At 51.5% G+C, this 17,719-nt stretch overlaps 2 protein-coding genes across 3 annotated transcripts in view; one reads left to right on the top strand and one right to left on the bottom strand.

Moving 5' to 3' along the window:
• The window catches only part of Gnaz (G protein subunit alpha z), a 48,689-nt gene extending 46,617 nt beyond the window's left edge, over positions 1-2,072 (top strand). Inside the window, exon 3 of the mRNA XM_021646068.2 lies at positions 10-2,072. Within this exon, the coding sequence (XP_021501743.1) occupies positions 10-354 (345 nt within the window). The 3' untranslated portion in view covers positions 355-2,072. The remainder of the gene's footprint in view (positions 1-9) is intronic.
• The window catches only part of Rsph14 (radial spoke head 14 homolog), a 98,722-nt gene that overhangs the window by 55,916 nt on the left and 25,087 nt on the right, over positions 1-17,719 (bottom strand). The window contains exons 1-4 of one of the 2 annotated variants that reach the window (XM_021646069.2): positions 16,753-17,102; positions 15,163-15,404; positions 13,729-13,831; positions 8,973-9,091 (exon numbers count right to left, since the gene is read on the bottom strand). In XM_021646069.2, the coding sequence (XP_021501744.1) occupies positions 8,973-9,091; positions 13,729-13,831; positions 15,163-15,361 (421 nt within the window). In that variant the 5' untranslated portion in view covers positions 15,362-15,404; positions 16,753-17,102. Of the gene's footprint in view, positions 1-8,972; positions 9,092-13,728; positions 13,832-15,162; positions 15,405-16,752; positions 17,103-17,719 lie in introns of those variants that run through there. The other variant, XM_060369365.1, reaches the window with a different exon arrangement.

Below are 17,719 nucleotides of genomic sequence, written 5' to 3'. Positions count from 1 at the left end.
CCCCCCTAGAGCCGAATGGCGGAGAGCCTGCGCCTCTTTGACTCCATCTGCAACAACAATTGGTTCATCAGCACCTCGCTCATCCTCTTCCTGAACAAGAAGGACCTCCTGGCGGAGAAGATCCGGCGCATCCCCCTGAGCGTCTGCTTCCCCGAGTACAAGGGCCAGAACACGTACGAGGAGGCCGCGGTCTACATCCAGCGCCAGTTCGAGGACCTGAACCGCAACAAAGAGACCAAGGAGATCTACTCGCACTTCACCTGCGCCACCGACACCAGTAACATCCAGTTTGTGTTCGACGCGGTGACGGATGTCATCATCCAGAACAACCTCAAGTACATTGGCCTCTGCTGAGGAGCCAGGCGCCGCCTGCCTGCCTGCCTGTGGCGAAACCCACGGGGGTGCCCGCACCCCAGCCCGTGCTAGAGAGGTGCCCGACCCAGGGGCAGCAAACGGGGGGGCTTGAAGAATGTGCCCCCACCCCCCACCCCCTCCCAGCCTCTGCCCTCACGGCCCCACGTTTCTGCAAACACAGACATATTTGGATAGGTTGCTAGGTAGGTAGACACACAGACACGCGCCCGTGCACACCTGGAGGCGGCGGAGCTCTCCCAAGTGTCAAGGTTTCCTGAAGTCTTAAGAAGCCGCCGCCGTCACAAGTCCATCCCAAGGCCATCTTGCCCCCACCCCACCCTGCCTTCCTGAGTCGACCCCCACTCTACAGGGAGGTGGGGTTCTCATCAGACTGCTGGGGAGAGGCTGCGGGGCTGGGGCCGGCTGTGGCTGGCTGTGCCCATTGCCCGGGAGAGGGGCCAGCTCGCCAACTGAGCTCTGGACTGGGGACTTCCGCTGACCGTGAGGGAGGGCCGGAGCGGGGACTGTGTGCCTTCCCTGCTGGCCACACCCGGCTCCGCCACTCTGCAGCACATCCGTCCTAGACCCAGGACCTGGGGAGGCCAGGACCGCACCAACCAGACCTCTAACCGCTGGTGGCTCTTTTTAAAACAGCTAAAAAGTACGCAGCAAAACTTAACACAGGAAAATGAGTGGCATCGTTTATTTCAAACTAGGCCAGCTGGATTTCTAGCTTTTCTTCTACTGGCCTGACGTTTTATAAATGGAAACCTGGTTTTTCTTCTCTGGCATCTTTGTTGTTTTTTTGTTTGTTTGTTTGTTTGTTTTTGGGGAGTTTTTTGTTTTTTGCTTTTGTTTTTTTTTTTTTTTTAATCTTTATTTTTGGCCAAAATTTATGTTTTACAGGGAAGAAAAAAAAAACTATGGACAATTTTCGGATGTGATTAAATATTCTTTTTTTAAATGCAGATTTTCAAAACCCATTTCATTTCAGGTGTCCCCCTTTATCGTCTGGCTTGCTCAGTATAGAAGTCGTCATCTGGACTTTCCTGCTCCTCGGCTCCAAAGAATTCTGGGGCAGATGTCCCACGCCAGGCTCATGGGACGTGTGTACATAAACCTCTGCCGTGTCCTCCTGTTATTGGTGCCATTCTCTGCTTTGTTTTTATTTAAGAAAAAATAAATAAATAAATGTGATGTATTTAAAGAAGGTTCTTTACCTAGGAGCGAATGAACAGTAGCTGAATGTCTTGGTGTTTGAAGTTTAAATTAACTGTGGCTTTGCCAAATGAAGGAAGGGGGAGGCAGGAGATTGCACAGCCCCACCCCGTCCTCGAATGCTCCGAGCCTGGTGTGGGCTCGGAGCTTGCTCTGACTCCTGTGAAGGCACAGCTGGAGTTGTGGCCTGAAGGAGGCCCTGCGGGGACCGTGCACGCTGGGCCTTCTAGCCCCGGGCCCCGCAGGTAGTGTCTTGAAAGACCCTTGGCTGTGTGTGGATACAGTGCTCCGCTGCCAAGGGTGTGGCACCAGTAGAGCCCTTGCCAAATCTCAGCCCTCTGTTCGGTACCTGTCTGTCCAAGGTCAATGTACAGAATGGCAGCCAAGGAGTCAAGATGTACAGAGGGCGAGGAGAGCTGGTGACCGTATGGAAGTCAAAGGTTGTCTACTTTAAGAAAATAAAATACCCTGAATGGAGCCAAACTTTGTTCCCGTGTGCTGTGTGTGGCTCATGTGCGGCTGAGCTCAGTGCCACCTTAGGAGCAGCTGGAGACACCTTCCACACCAAGGTCCCTCCCACTCACTCCTTCCACACTTCACAGGCACAGATAAAAAATTGTTCTGGAATGAACGTCAAGCAAGAGCGAACTTAAAATAGGAGGGAAGCTACGAGAGAGAATAGACCTGCTGGGCCCCCTGTGGCCTCGGGTGATAGAAGGCTGCAAATGATGATGGCGCTGACCCCTTTCTGCTGTCCCCAAGGCCCTGCCCAGCACTGGCCCAGCTTGCACTATTATGGGGACCCCTGACCCCACAGATAACCTCTCCAGGGGTGTGAGTTGGCTCCCCAGAAGGAAGTATGGCACAGATCCTATACTGCCGCTGGCTTTTGTGTTCAGAGGGACCTGGGGCATTGAGAACAGGGCGGACAGAAGCCCAGCGACAGCTTCCTCCAGCTGCATCCAGACCCCTCACAATACTAAAAAGCCCCTGTGTGGGTGGCCGGTGGCAACCAACTTCCAGTCCAGGAAGTCAGGGAAGGATCAGGTTAGAAATCAAGCCATGAGGGGGAGTCCCCCAAGTCAGGGAAACGCAGGGGTTGGCTCCCTGGACCCCCACGCCACACTGAACGGGGCAGGAACCCAGGAGGAGCCCAGAGTGACCCTGGAACTGCCTCCCCCTCGGGGGGCTCCAGGCACAGCCCCCAGTGCAGGGCCATGAAGTCCCGCACAGATGTGCTCGGAGACAGACATGTGGGCCTGGCCCTCTGGTTCACCCTCCACCCCTCCTGCCCAAGTGGGTATCTCCTTCCACAGGTTCCCATGTCACCAGTGGGTAGGACCCAAGCGGGGCTTTCATTTAAGGAGCTAGAATATTCGGCTGAAAGTCACTGAGACTTATTTTGTGCTTTTAATACCAACTGTGAGACAGAAAAGTGGTTTCACCGTGAGCATCTTCAACCTAAAAATACGCAGTTGAAGGGAAGATAGAAGGATTCTGGCCCCTTGCTGTGCTCAGAGATCAGAGGAGGCCTGGCCCAGGAAATGGCTTTCCTTTAGAGACGCGTGGGCACCTTCTCATGATCCCTCCCGACCCCTGTCGCTGTGATTAAAATACCCAGCAAAGGCTGCTTAAGGAAGGGGTGGGGGCTTATTTCGGATCATGGTTTGAGGTTCCGGGCCATTGAGGCATGGAAGTCAGAGAGCTAAGAGCAGCTAAGAAAGCTAAGAGCACTGCCTCCTCGGCCAGGAACTTGAGTGCCCATTCCTTCCCTTTTGGTTGATCTAGAACCTAGCCTGCTGCCCAGAGTCAGGGTGGGTCCTCCTCCCTCCTCAGTTTCCCTGATCTAGATCGTCTTTCCCAGCCCTGTCCAGTGGCTCAGCTAATCCACACAGACCCTCGGCAGGCATGCCCAGAGCCTTAGCTCCTGAAAGGTTCTAGATTCTGCCCAGTTCACAGTCAATGGTACCCATCACACCCTCCCCCTCCCTCCCTCCCACACCCCGTTCTGGGTACCACGCTGGCCTCCCTGGCTCTCCACTGGGGTTCCCCCGTGGCAGTTCTTCCTTCCTTCCCTCCCTCTTGCTATCTGTCCTCATAGTCCTCGGTATGTCCATCCCGAGGGGGGCCAAGCTTAAATCTACTTCAGCCTGGGTGGAAGCCTTAGCCCCCCCATCTCACCTTCCCCGGCTCACCTACTCCAGGGCTCAGTATACTATGGCAGGTCCCACTGATTCCATCCGCAAGGTACTGTCTGAACCATCTCCTTCCCCCGGGGACACCAGCCGACCTACGAGGCCCAGGGGAGGCCTGCAAGGTAAGTACAGCTTCAGCAGCGAAACTGGTAACAGTACTCACAGAGGAAATTAAGCGAGACGCTGAGGACAGGAATAGATACAGAGGCTGGGCCGCCCTCCCAAGACACTCCACCAGCCGGGGCTAGGACTCTCCTCGCTGCTGGAGCGGTCACTGATGCGTCCGCCACAGTTCCAGGGATCCCTGCTGCCCTCGGGGGAGCTGCCCTGTGGAGCTAAGATGGTTGAGTCCACTCTGCGGAAGAGGAAACAGCGTGGGGGGGATGGCGCAGTTGGTGAGGGGCTTGCAGCTCCAGAGTGAGGGTCAGAGGTCAGTTCCCGGCATTCAACTGAAAAGCTGGGTATCATGGACTGGGTTTGCAGTCCCAGTACTGGGGGGCGGGGGGTGGGGAGAAGGTATATCCACAGTGCTTACTAGCCAGCCAACCCAGCCCACACCCCAGTAAAATCCCATCTCAAAACAACAGCAACAAGACGGGGACAGCTCCCAAGGACTCCTGCCCAAGGCTACCCATGGCCTTCACACACACATAGGCCTATGCCCTGGCACACACCAAAAAAAGAGTGCAGAGACAGCTTCCCACCACCAAACAGCATGGCAAATGACTTGGCCAGTCCACAGTCCCCAAAGGGTTGTGTGTGGTCTGTGCAGGCCCTCGATGAGACCAGAAGGACAAATGGGCAGAAAAGTGTGCCAGGCTGGCCCGGGGGCAGATGTTACAGAGGGCAGCGCTGCACCACACGGCTGAGCAGCCTCCAGAGGGAGGCTAGATAATGCCCTGAGGGATGGATCTCACCAACAGAAGCCTTTCGAGGTGCCTCAGGCCTGGGGCTAGTGCCCACACCAGGTGCCAGCCAGCACAGCCTAGAGTCCACTCCTGGGAGACCCCGTCCCTGTCCTAATTCAATTGGTAATGGGCTGTTTTGAACCTGATGGGGAGACCAGGAAAGACCTAATGGGAAGAGCTGAGAAAGCCTGCTTGGCCCAAGAGGGTGAGTCCTGGCACACTGGTGAGACTTGACGCGCTAGAGAGGAAAAGGCTTTATCCTGCTGGAGGTGCCAGGGGGAAGACGGGAGAAGATGAGGTGGTGCCCAGAAACCGTGACAGCAGCCCAGCAACTATCCAGACATTATCCTGGCTAAGGCCAGGGGCAGGAGCGACTTGGACCATCCGGCCAAGGATGCAGTGTGGTGTCAGAGGCAAGACCGGGGGCTTCCTGGAATGCTTCACAGGCCACTGGGTGTGAAGGGCAGATGCTGTGGCAGAACAAGGGTTGCCTGCCCGCGGCTGAGGTGTCCCACTGGAGGGGGGGTTTCTCCGGCAGCCCTTCGCCTCGGGGACGAGCCAGGCCCTGCGGGTCCAGCCTCTCACTCAACCCCAGCCAACATGGCTCCCTGCAGCGTCTCAGCCTGACCTGGTTCGAAACCATGTGCGAACATCTCGGGGTGCCCACCAGCCCCGCTGGGATCTCGGCATGCTTCGAGGCTGGGGAATGGTTTCCATGAATGGAGACCCTACCCCATCGCTGGCTGTTTGCGAGTACAGGCCTGGCCAGTCAGGGCCCGACCCAAGTCCAGGCATTGTACATCAGGGTGAGAGACAGTGAGTTTATACTGCCCTCTGGGCCAGCATCCGGGCACAGCAGGAGGGAGTTACATGAGAAAGGACCAAGCCAAACTCGCCCAGACACCTAGACAGGGCCTGAAACAAGAGAGGATCCTTGGGTGGACACTCAAGCCCACCACTTCCTGGGGCAACCCGGCCTGGAAGCCCCTTTGTGGCATTTACCTCTTCTATTTTGGCTTCTCACCCGTAACAGGCCCACTCCTTAGGGCGTCAGGCTGAATCAGGCCCTAGTGCCGGAGCGCCCCCTGCTGGTGATCCTGGGAACAAGTCAGACCCTGGTAGCTGCAAGGATTCTCCGGGCGCATCCACCTGCTGGATAGTATTAGCTACACACAAGGTACTCTAGAGGCCAGGCACGTGTGATGCCATGGGAGCAGCGGGCACCAAGGGTGCTATAATTTAAAAAAAAGAAAAGCCGCCCAATACAGCCACTGACGGGAAACCCCATAACATATGCTGCAAGATGGCTGAGCACCCGGCCAAACTACACAGGTAACGGAATTCAGGCCTCCACCAACTAGCTACTGCCCAAGGTCACATACTGATAAGAGGGGCACTGAAGAATAAGTCCACGCCTGACCTGAGGCCCGGCTAGGATGCCATGTGGCCACCAGGGTGACCCCAAGATGGACCTCCTCGGGCATCCGCCTACCTGCCTCTCTCCCTCTGCTTACTTTCCCGGTCATCACCCAAGCCCTTGATGCCAATCTCTCGACCAGGCTTCCCTGGCCTCCGTTCTGGGGACCTCGCCCACAGCTACCAGCATCCACCAAGTCAAATATGGCGGGTACCGGGATCTCCAGGAAGTCTTGCTTGTCAGCACAATAGCCTCCCTCCTCCTCCTCCTCCTCCTCCTCCTCCTCCTCCTCCTCCTCCTCCGCCCCCTTTCTCCTCCCCCTACTCCTCCCCTCCTCCTCCTGTTGTTGTTGTTTGGGTTCTATGTGGAGATGGGGAAGCATCTGAGAGAACCCAGGTCACCCAGTGCTCTCAGAGCCCTGGCAGCATTGGTTGACAAGGTCTAGAAAGAAGGGGGCAAGGCACCATTCGGAGTACAGCCTTCACAAGGCAAGAATGGAAAGCAAAATTTCGTATTTCCTAGGAAACATGACAGGATGCCTTTAAGAGCTTGGGATGAACGGGACTGCCTTCTGCAGCAATCCCCCACCTCAGGGAAAAACACAAAGAAAAGGGGGCCAGGCTGGCTCCCAGACGAAGACCTTTAGGGCCAACAAAGGAACAAATAATGAGAAGCTATCCGTCTCCGATACCTTTCCTATTGCTGGGATAAAATACTCTTGACAAAAGCAGTTTAAGGAAGAAACGCTTTATTTGGACACAGAGCCGGGAATAGTCCGCTCCAAGAAAGTCCCAAAAGCAGGAGCTGGAGGCAGCTGTCACGTCGTACTCACGGTGAGAGGGCATAGAGCGGTCAGTACATGTGTTCAGCTCACTTTTGCCTTTTCCTTCGGGATCCCAGCCCAGGGCATGAGGCCACACAGTGAGAGGCTCTTCCCACCCCAGTCAGCATACCCTAGGTAGTCCCATCTTCTAGTTGGCAAGTGAATAGAAACAATAACAACAAAACTAGTTGGCAAAATGGATCCCAACTCCCCAGAGGTGCTAGGAGAGAGAAGACTGGGGTAGTGCCAAGCGAAGAGATGTCTCCTCTTGCTGTGAGCAACACCATACAGCAGTGAGCCTACCAGAGCACCCCACTGGGCGGACTGACAAGGATGACGCTGGGCTGGCCGGGGGAGGGTAGGCGGGGAAGCCATCCTGCTATCCCGCAAAGGTGAAGGCAGGCACGTGTCTGAGGCTGGCAATGCCTTCCCTGGCAGACCCTAGGGGCATCCCTCTTATGCACCATGGGAGTCTGTGCAGAGACGTCCATTACTCATTCCTTCCGCAGCCCGGGAGTGGAAACATGTCATAATATACTCAGATGACAAACAAGTACAGTGAGAGTGCAAGACGCTTCAATACAACCTGGGTACATTTCAAGGTTATGCTATGAGGACCAGTGAGATGGCTCCGCAGGGAAAAGCACTTGCCACACAATCCTGGTGACCTAAATTCTATCCCGGGGATGCGCGTAATAAGAAATAAATGAATGCAGTGGCAGACATCTGTAATCGCAGCATTCCTAAGGCAAAAATGTAGGGTGGAGCCAGAATTGCCTAGAATTCTAGTCCATGCAGCAGAAACAAACCAGACCTTACCTCAGCAAGATGGAAGGAAAGACCCAACTCCCAGAAGTTCAGAACTCACCCTCTGCCCTCCACACACAAGACAACACATACACAACACATACACAGCATCATCACCATCACAGCTGTGGTGCTTTGTGAGAAGAGATATATATCACATACACAATAACAATCTTACAATCTATGTTGCTTCTTGGAGTACTTTTAAGTTGCAAAGGGATACATAGAGCAAGACCCACTTAACACAGATTTAAAATATGCAAAACAACATTATACATATACATTTTTTATATACTGTATCTGTGTTAAAAAAAATCTATGTACATATTGTTATGAGGTTACAGCTCAGGGGGGACCAAGAAGAAAGGGTGCCTTGGGGGAAGAGATCCAGAGGGCACTCGGACTGTATCTGTGCCCTGAGTGGATACAATCAGACATCCTGCGTCAGAATAGATGTACTCTAATACTTGATGCAAATTCTAACCTTTAAAAACCACTTGTGATCCAGAAACGAAACACTAAACGAAAGCATCTAAAACAGAATCGGTATCGCCATAAACTAAACAAGGAATGTAAGTTCCATCGCGGAATAATGTAAACATATGTGAAAGCCTGGCTTCAATACCAGTACCCCTCCCCGCCCAAAAAAAAAGAAAAAGGCCAGCACGTGACCTTACCAAGTGAAGGAGTCACCCTGATGAAGAGGAACCCAGAATGGGGCCTGTGGAAAGGCTTGGAGTGTTGGGAACAGGCCACGAGGCTAACTTTTTGTGTTCGTTTATTGTAAACATGGACTCCCTTGCCTTTTTAGAAGTGGATGGTGGGATGGAACTCGGGGTCTTTATCCTACTTCTGAGCAACACTCCCAACTTTGCAAAATGCATTAGCACCCGGGGGAGGCAGAGACAGGCAGATCTCTGAGTCGGAGGCCAGCCTGGTCTACAGAGCCAGGCCCAAGACAGCCAGGGCCACACGGAGAAAGGTGGATGGCGTTTTAACAAAAAGGTAACTTTGTTGCCGCTGCTGCTGCTTCGGTTTTGAGACAAAGTCTTCTTACTCTGACGTCCAGGCTGATTCTCCTCAACTGCCTCAGCCTCTGGAGGAGCTGGGGGCGGAGGTTGCACACGGCCATGGCCTGCTCCAAGGTCGTTTTAAAAGGAGCAACAAAAGGCTGAGCTCTTCAGCCTGGCACGAACTTACCAGGAGGGGAAGACAACGGCACGCCCCATCCCGTGACGACGCAACCCTACCTTCAGGCAGCTGCGCCAGATGCTTGTACGCCTGGTGAAGGTTCTCCCTGCAGACCACCTGGTGATCGTTCAGCAGGAACGACAGGTCTGCGATGACTCCTTGGTCTAAGAAGCCAACTCTAGAGAAGGGAAGGTGGGTTTAGACATAAGACCACTCTGGTTGTTTTTTTTTTTTTTTTAATTAAACATACATTTACTTCATGTGTATGGTTGTTTTGCCTGAATGTAGGCATATATATCCTGTGTGCACCTGGTTCGCAAGGAAGTCAGAAGGAAGTGTTGGGTCCCCTGGAACTGGAGCCTCCATGGGGTGCTGAGAACCAAACCCAGGTCCTCTGCAAGAACAACGAGTCCTCTTAACCCCTGAGCCATCTCTCCAGACCCAGATTTGTTTACCTCAGTAGCTGAATGCTACACTATTGTGTGACTACACTGGATTTTCATTATCCCCCCTCCCCCCGTCAGCTTATGGGCATGAAGGCTGTTTCTATTTCCTGCCTATTGGGAATAAAGCAGCAATGGGCATGGATGATCACTCAGCCCTACGATAGGATACAGAGTCCTTCAGGCACGTGCCCAAGAGCGGGATAGCTGGGTAGCGTGGCAGATCTAGTTCTAGCTTTTTGAGGAAGCGCTACACTGATTTCCATAGTGGCTGAACCCAATTCACACTCCCACGGGCAGGGATTAAGTGTATCTCTCTCCTTACATCCATTCTGACATTCAACATCATTTTCTTTTCTTCTCTCGCCATTATGACAAGAGTAGGTTGAAATCGCAGAGTAATTTTAATATCCATTTCCCCAACAGCTGAGTACTTTGACCACGTTTTAAAATATTTCACAGCTGTTTTGGTATTTCATCAGAACTCCTGACTAGTTTTAACTGTGTTGTTTTCTGGATGTTTTGTTTTGTTTTAAGCTCTCTGTATAGTCTAGATATGACTAGTATAGTAAAGTAAATAATTTTTCCCATTTTGTAGACTGCTTTTCTTCACTTGACTGGTGGTTTTCTTTACTGAATGGAAGCTTTTTATTTTCATGAGGTCCCATTTATTAATTATTGGCCTGAGTGCCTGCACCGTCAGAGTCCTGTTCAGAGTGCCAATGAGTGCAAGTATATGCCCTACTTTTTCTTCTGTTAGTTTCAGGGCACTGGTCTCATGTTGAAGTCCTTGAACCACTTGGACTTGAGTTTTGTGCTGGGTGAGAAATAAGGCATAGCTCCATTCTTCTACAGGTAGCTGTCTACCTTGACCAGCACCATTTGCTAAAGATGCTGTCTTTTCTCCAATGTGTGTTTTTGGCTTTTTGGTCAAAAATCAGGTGACTGTAAGGGTGTGTGCTTACACATGGGTTCTCAGTTCTATTCCATTGACCAATGTGTCTTGCTTTTATGCCAGTGCGATGCTGCTTTTATTACTACAGCTCTATAGTAAATAGAGATTTCTGGAGACGTTCAAATAAGGTCGGGTCAGTGACCCTGCTGGAATCCATGCTGTCTCGGGCAAAGATCCAGAGAGATCTGCCCCATTCTAGAAACCCTGGAGGTCATAAATGCAAAGCCCTGTGGTTTATGGATAGGCAAGAATCCCAGCACTCCCACGCTTGAGCAGTGTCTCTGGATCCTCGTGGCCTTGGTTCTTTTCACCATTCTGAAGCGGCACGAGGCAGCAGAAGCCTGCACCCATCTTGCCTGCACTGAGGGGGCTGAGTTTGCCATCCTTCTGACAGCTCTGGCTCCCAGGGAGACATCTCAAGGGACCAGTGATCCCAGGCCTCTCCTAGCTCTTCCTTCTCTTGTCTTCTCCCAACTGACTTCAAAGTCTACAGCAGCCAGTTGCCTCCCTCCAGACCCGAGGCTGCCCTCTACGTTCGTTGTAATGACACATAAGTTAATTAAATGTTAGGTAAGCCAATTAGATAAAGAATTGTTACTATTTCCTCTTGAAAATGTTTTGCATGCTTTGGAAAAACTCAAATGAGTCTCTTAAAAATGTGAGATGACTGTAAGGTTTTCTTATTATATATATATTTTTTATTATATATGTGTGTGTACAGATTGTTTCAGCAATGTCTTTCTGATCTTAGTGTGCTTTTGAGGAACACACTGCAAATCAAAATGGTGGTCTAAGCAGTAAAGTCAATAGAAAATACCACCTAATGGGCTGTATCCTAGAAAAGGCCTGGGTTTCACACAGGGACTGGCAAATGTCTTCTCATTTGTGTTTTTGAGTTAGCACTTTGAAGGAAATATAGTTTCCTTAATCCTTTGATTGTGAACCGTTTCTCTTAAGTAGACGACAGCATCTGGAGTGGGATTTTCCAAGGTCACCTCTTTCAGGGTGGGTTCAGGAATAAAGTCATGCGTGAAGCTCTGAGCTAAATATCCAGCACAAAGGACATGCCCAGCCAATTACGGCTCTGTGACATTGGTCAGAACTTAACCTTATAGTATGCTTTACCCTGTCCCGGAAAAATGAAATCCAGCAGGACACACCCAGATCCCCCGTGATCTGTTCCGCATCCATGCTTTGACAACTAGCTGGTATGCCTCTCGGTCCCAGTTCTCAGGGGGGCTCTGATCACTTGTACCCAGAAGTTCAGGGCTAGCTTGTGCAGTACAGCAAGATGGAAGGAAGGAGAGGGGAAGGGAAGAAGGAGTGGTGAGAGGGACGGAGGCTGGGGACAGAGCTCACTGGTGAAGCATGAAAGGGTAATTAGGAAGAAGACCAGTGGAGGGTGGGGGAAGGGACAGGGAGACAAGGCCAGGTCACAGAAGGAGAAGGGGTGGGAATGAAAAAAGCACATGATAGACCTGCTGGGAAATGTCATGAGGAAACCCATGATTTTGTACAATGAACGTCTGATGACAATAAAAAAAACTGTTAAAGGCAAAAATCACACAGAGAGAAAAATTAAAAATAAGTAGGTCAGTTGTTTGCCTGTAAGAACATGGCTCCCTTGCTAGCGTGACAGCAAAAGAGCAAGGACCCAAATGTCCGGGGAGTTCCCTGCACGTGAGGATGCTGTATGAGTTAACTACTCAAGGTGCCAAGGTGCCATGCTTAGCTTGCCATCCTTGTTCCTCCTCTGTGTCACCACTTGTGTGATGTGGGGGCCAGAGGGTTTCAACGCTGGAGGTTCCCGGCGGTCACTTGGCTTGGTGAGCCACTGGCCATAGCCATAAAACCACTACTGAGGGCTGAACAGGCAGCTGCGTTCTGGAGTACTTGCTTAGCGGTATAAAAAGCCCTGAAGTTCAATGCCTACGTCACAGAAAGGAAGGAGGGAGGGAGGTGGGGGAAGAGGGAGGGAGGCAGTGAAGGAGGGAGGGATGGAGGGAAGGGAGAGAGGAGAAGAAAAGGGTGTGGCGTTCACTGGTGGGTGTTGGGGGTTATCGCCACTGAATTTGGGGGTGGACTATAGAAACCCGCAGCATTTGTTTGAGACCCTTTATCTTCTTTATGCACTGTAGCGTACGGGGAAAGGCTAAGTTCAGAGTCCTACACTGAGTCCATGCTTGGGGTGGGGGTGGGGAAACCCTGGGATGTAGTTTGGCCCAGTCTCCAGGCAGGGAAGGCGTGTCGGGAGGACCAGCTCCTTTCTGCAAGCCTATAGCAACACCTGCTTGCATCTCAGCAAGCAGGAGGGAGAGCCCGATGCCGGCTGGAACCCCAGCTTGGCTACGACCCATGGAGCCCAGGCCAACTGACTGACAGCTCCGTGCTGACAGCCGGGCCTTGGGTCCAGAGGGTTCCACAACCTCGTTAGTGCTTCTTAATATCCAACCAAATCCCAACCTTGGGAGCCTGGGAGAGTCAAGCGGCTCTCCCGTCTCCAACTCCAGAATCCCGTGGCCTCCCCCTGCCCCGAGGTGGCCCTAAACCAGCAGTTCTCACCCTCTGGGCCAAAGCACCAGAGAACACTTATTTGCAGTGGTGCGACAATGGGAGAACACGTATTTCTGATGGTACAACCCGCTGGAAAACACGTGTTTCTGATGGTCTTAGAAACTCCCAGCCATAAATTTATTTTCATTAGCTTCTTTATCGCTAATATTGCTACTGAGTCGTGTCTCCATTTCTAGGACTACTGGGAATATGTGTTTTTCAGAACTTGAATCCCACAGGTTGAGAACTGCTGTCTTAGACAAAGGAAGAGGGATCAAGAGACCTGGCGAGGTTACAGCACGGGGAAGGGTACCCCACCTCCGGGAGGACAGAGCCCAGGCCCCTACTTCACTGCTGTGACCACAGTATCCATCTGTGTTCCTGAGTTAGGGTTCGGACTGGCACCACTAGTACCCATGTGTACACCCCCCCCAACGCCTCCCACCACAGCAACTGATCAGCATCCGGCTGAAGCAGGCACAAGGAGGTCACGAAGGGATCAGAACTTACTTTCTACCTTCAACATGAGAAGCCTGGAGCCAGGGGCTGGGATAAAAATCAGTCTGGGACGGAACTAGAACACAGCTCGGAAGTGGAGAGCCTGGGTGGCACGCATCGAGCCTTGGGATTAGTCCCCAACCCCGAGAAAACGGTTCAGAACAGAATCCCGTCAGGCCAACACAGAGACAACCGAACTGCCCCGAGGAGACAGCTGCCGTCAACAGATAGAGGCACCGCCCCAGACCAGTGCGATAGGTAAAAGTTCGGGCGCTAACTTTCTCTTAGGGGTCATTCAAGGATGGCTGCCCGGGGCAGACTGACAGTTTCTGACCGTGGCGTTGGCTTTCACTGGTAGATGCCCACCTGCCCACATTATGTGTCGCCATGATGTACAGCACCTCAGTGGTCTTTATCCGTACCAGGTTGTTGCCATCCCTCAGCAAGGCCTTCAGGCTCTTCAGACAGCCTGTGGGGACAGGAAGCCATTTGAACATTTGCCCATACAAAAACTTGGCTGCAAGACAGCACATGACCTTATGTTTGAGGACAGGAAAGCACCAAAGGTCCGTGCTTTGGGTTTGGGGAAACCAAGTCAGGGGCACAGCATTTGTTAGTTGGAGGGCTTCACACCCATGAACCATCTCATTTAACCTTCTGCATAACTCTCTGTGTGTGTGTGTGTGTGTGTGTGTGTGTGTGTGTGTATTTGAGACAGGGTCTCACAATGTACTCTGGCTGTCCTGGAACTCACTGTGTAGACTGGGATGCTGGCCTCAAAGTCACAGAAATCCACCTGCCCCTGCCTCCTGAATATTGGAATTACGGGTGTGTGCCATTATGCCCTGACTTGTGTGCACCAATTGCCTCCTTACCGCTATCCCCAGAGCTGAGGGCCAAACCCAGGGCCTTGTGCTTGCTAGGCAAGCACTCTACCACTCAGTTAAATCCCCAACCCCTTGTTTTTCCTGTTAGTTGCCCCTCATGTAGTCTATCCTGGGGCTAAGAGAAATTGCCCTTGACATTTCAGGAGAGACATGAGAATGGAAACCTGCTTATGCATGCTGCCCTTGCAGAAGACTCTGAGTTCAGTTCTCAGCACCCACATCAGGCAGCTCACAACCACCCATAACTTCCTCTCTCGTGATCAGGCGCCCCCTACTGACCTCCACAGGCACTTGCATTCACAAGCACACACCCACCCAGAGACCTATACACATAATGAAAACAACGAAACAACAACAATAAAAGGACACATTCTACAAACTAGTCACCATGACCTTGAATTGGCTAGATTCAAGGATTCCCGATTTAGCATATAAAGATCCAGCTCAAATTTTTAAAAATGTACTTATATTCAAAATGATGTACAGGTGTGTGTGTGTACAAGTTTGTGCATATGAGCGCAAGTGCACACTAGGACAGAAGTCTTGGATTCCCTGGAGTTGGTGTTGCAGACAGTTGTGGGCTGTCTGATGTGGGTGCTCGGATCTGAACTTGGGTCTACTGGAAAAGTAGCAAGCTCTCTTAACCACCAAACCGTCTCTCCAGCCCCTCCTATTTTTATCGGTTACACGAACTGACACTCACACCCCTCTCCCAAACAAGGATTTTCACACCTGTAGATTGAAAATGTTCCCTCTTTGGGGGGTAGCACTGAACTTGGGGGTACTGGTGGCCTGAAATCCAGTCTAGTAAGTAGCAGCTCTTACTACTAATGTCATCCATAGCCTGAGCCACATCAGGACCACCCCCCACCCTCACCCCCAGTCACGATCACCCGGGGTGTGACACTCTCACCTATACTGATGGCCTCATAGACATACTCGGGATCATGCATGAGGTCACACAGAGCCACAAGGGCTCTCTGCCTTGTCAGGAGCTCATTTGATTGCAGCTCCTCATTGAGCTTGGGCAAGGCCCGACAGCCATAAGCAATGGCGGCCTTGGTGGGGTCGAGGTCAGGAGGCATGTACATGGAGATCCGGGTGTGTGCCATCTTTTCACACCTGCTAGGGGGCTTTGGAGCTCCGTAGAAACCACTAATAAAAGAGCAACAAAGAAAAAAAAAAGAACTGTCAAGAACTGTCATTATTACCATTCTCATGTAGAAGCTAGCCAAACTCAGCCTCCACACTGTCTGTGAAGACAAACAGGATGGACACTCTCATCTTGATTTACTGATGAGCAAACAGAGGCTGACGAGATTTCTCAAGGTTACAGCACAGATAAGTTGCCCAAACTTCAAATCTCAGTCCTTAAAGCCAGAAGAAACTGCTTGGGATATTTGTACAATGGGTTCCTTGGTCCCACACACCAAAAGGAAAAAAAAAAAAAAGAAAGAAAGAAAAGAAATAGGCCAACCAAGATGGCTTCTCCTTTGATATCCATGCTTAGCTGGTGACAGCTATGATGGGTGTCTAACCAGCATCTAATGCAACCACTCAGTAAAGAGAAATCCACATTTATAAGTAAGTTAACAGATTTGGGCTAGGGAGTTGGTAAAGCTGGAAGCTATTCAGAGCTCTCAGCCAGACAGTAGTGGTGTGTGGCTTTAATCCCAGCCCTTGGGAGGCAAAGGCAGGAGGATCTCTGTGAGTTCGAGGCCAGCCTGGTCTACAGAGCAAGTTCCAGGACAGCCAAGGCCACACAGAGAAATCCTGTCTCAAAACAAAACAAAACAAAACAAAAGCAACAAAAAGAACATCAAATAGAGGTCTTGCTCCTTCATGCCAGGGCCACGTGTTCACAAGCTTGGGACATATTGGCAAGAAGTGATTAAGGTTAAAGAATGATTTGTCACTATCCCACACACATACATTCTTTAAACAGGCAAGATGACTTGTTGGTTCAGGATAGGATATAGTGCCGGGCCAGGGGTTATCCTTGACACGTCATTCCCTCCATGTGTACATGTGCATTTCTGCAGCTGAAAACTAAGGTAATGAAAGTTCTTCCTTCCTGTCCTTCAGCACTGTCGTGTAACTGAGAGCCACGAGCCTGGCTAGCCCGAACTTGAAATACACTGGTTGTGGTTATTAGCTTGGTCACTATTGCATTTGGTGGCAGGAGCAGGCAAGGACTCAATTCCGAAGTTTAAAGAAAAAAAGCAGACTCTGATGCCAGCCACCAACCAATAAGGGGAAAAAAGGGGGCCAAGCTGGGAAGGTGGAAAGCCATCCCTGAAATGGGGCGGGGGGGGGGGGACTTCGGGAGACAGTCTCTGGGACACGGGCTGCCCTCCTGTAAAGGGCACACGCTACAGGAATCCTGTAAAAAGGTGAGACCCCGGGTGTGGGGGCATGGGCCCCGGGTGAACAGAACTGGGTGGGTCAGGAAGCCCCCAAAACCCTGTGCCGGGTATCTACCCCCTACAACTGCCTCACTTGCCTTAGTGCGTGTAGTCTCCTGGTGTCTGCCAGCCAGAGCGCTCATTGCCAGGCGACCTGGTTGCTAGGAGACTGCCAGCGTCTGCAGCTTCCTGGTCAATTCCCTGGGGAGCCAAGGCGCAGGCGCAGAAAAGGACTGAACCCACAGGAGAACAGAGAACAGCGATATTTTACAATGTTACTACGTAGAACAAAGACAACTCGCCCTTCACCGTACAGATAGGAATGGAATTTATTTATTTACGTCCTTCCCTTTTCTGTGCATTTTCCACGCTTCGGGTCATCAGAGATAAGAAGGTAACTTCATGCCTTTTAAGGCTGAGAATCACAAGAGAATTCCCCCCAGTCACATAGACCCAACCCCAGAACTGCCTAATCAGGGCCCAGTGCACCGTGGCTGCCGGAGTGGCTATTTTCTAAGCCCCCAATACCTCCTTTTGCTCCCTGCACACACACACACACACACACACACACACACACACACGTACTAAGACTGTGCGCAAATTCCCTTGGAGAATGTAACAAGACCCTGTCTGGCATCCATCATCAACTCACTAAGACTTAGTTAGCATAAGACCTTGCCTGTGTCTGTTCTGTTTATCGCCTCTCCGTGTCAGGCATAGGCCAAGAAGCTTCCAGTAAGTGCAGAAAGAGCAGCTGACGCACTTGAATTAAGAGTTACCAATTAGGAGCATTTCCCTAGGCTTCACTTATCATCAAATGCTTTGGTTACCCTTTCCTCTCCTCCATGTGACAAAATGCAACTGGACAGAGAAAGCTTTAGTGTGGTTTAGGATTTCAGGAGGTCCAGCCCGTGGGTGCTTGGCAAAAGATTAAGACAGTGGGAAAATATTAGGTGGGGAGGACACTAGAAGGGATAATATCTTCCTAAGGGCTTGCCGCCAGGGACTATGGCTCCTCCCATCGTCTAAAGCTTCCACCTCCGGGGACCAAGCATCCCAAACATG

Source organism: Meriones unguiculatus, chromosome 16 (assembly GCF_030254825.1).
Source record: "Meriones unguiculatus strain TT.TT164.6M chromosome 16, Bangor_MerUng_6.1, whole genome shotgun sequence".
In the NCBI taxonomy this organism is placed as follows: domain Eukaryota; kingdom Metazoa; phylum Chordata; class Mammalia; order Rodentia; family Muridae; genus Meriones; species Meriones unguiculatus.
This window is presented reverse-complemented; position numbering and strand designations above follow the sequence as displayed.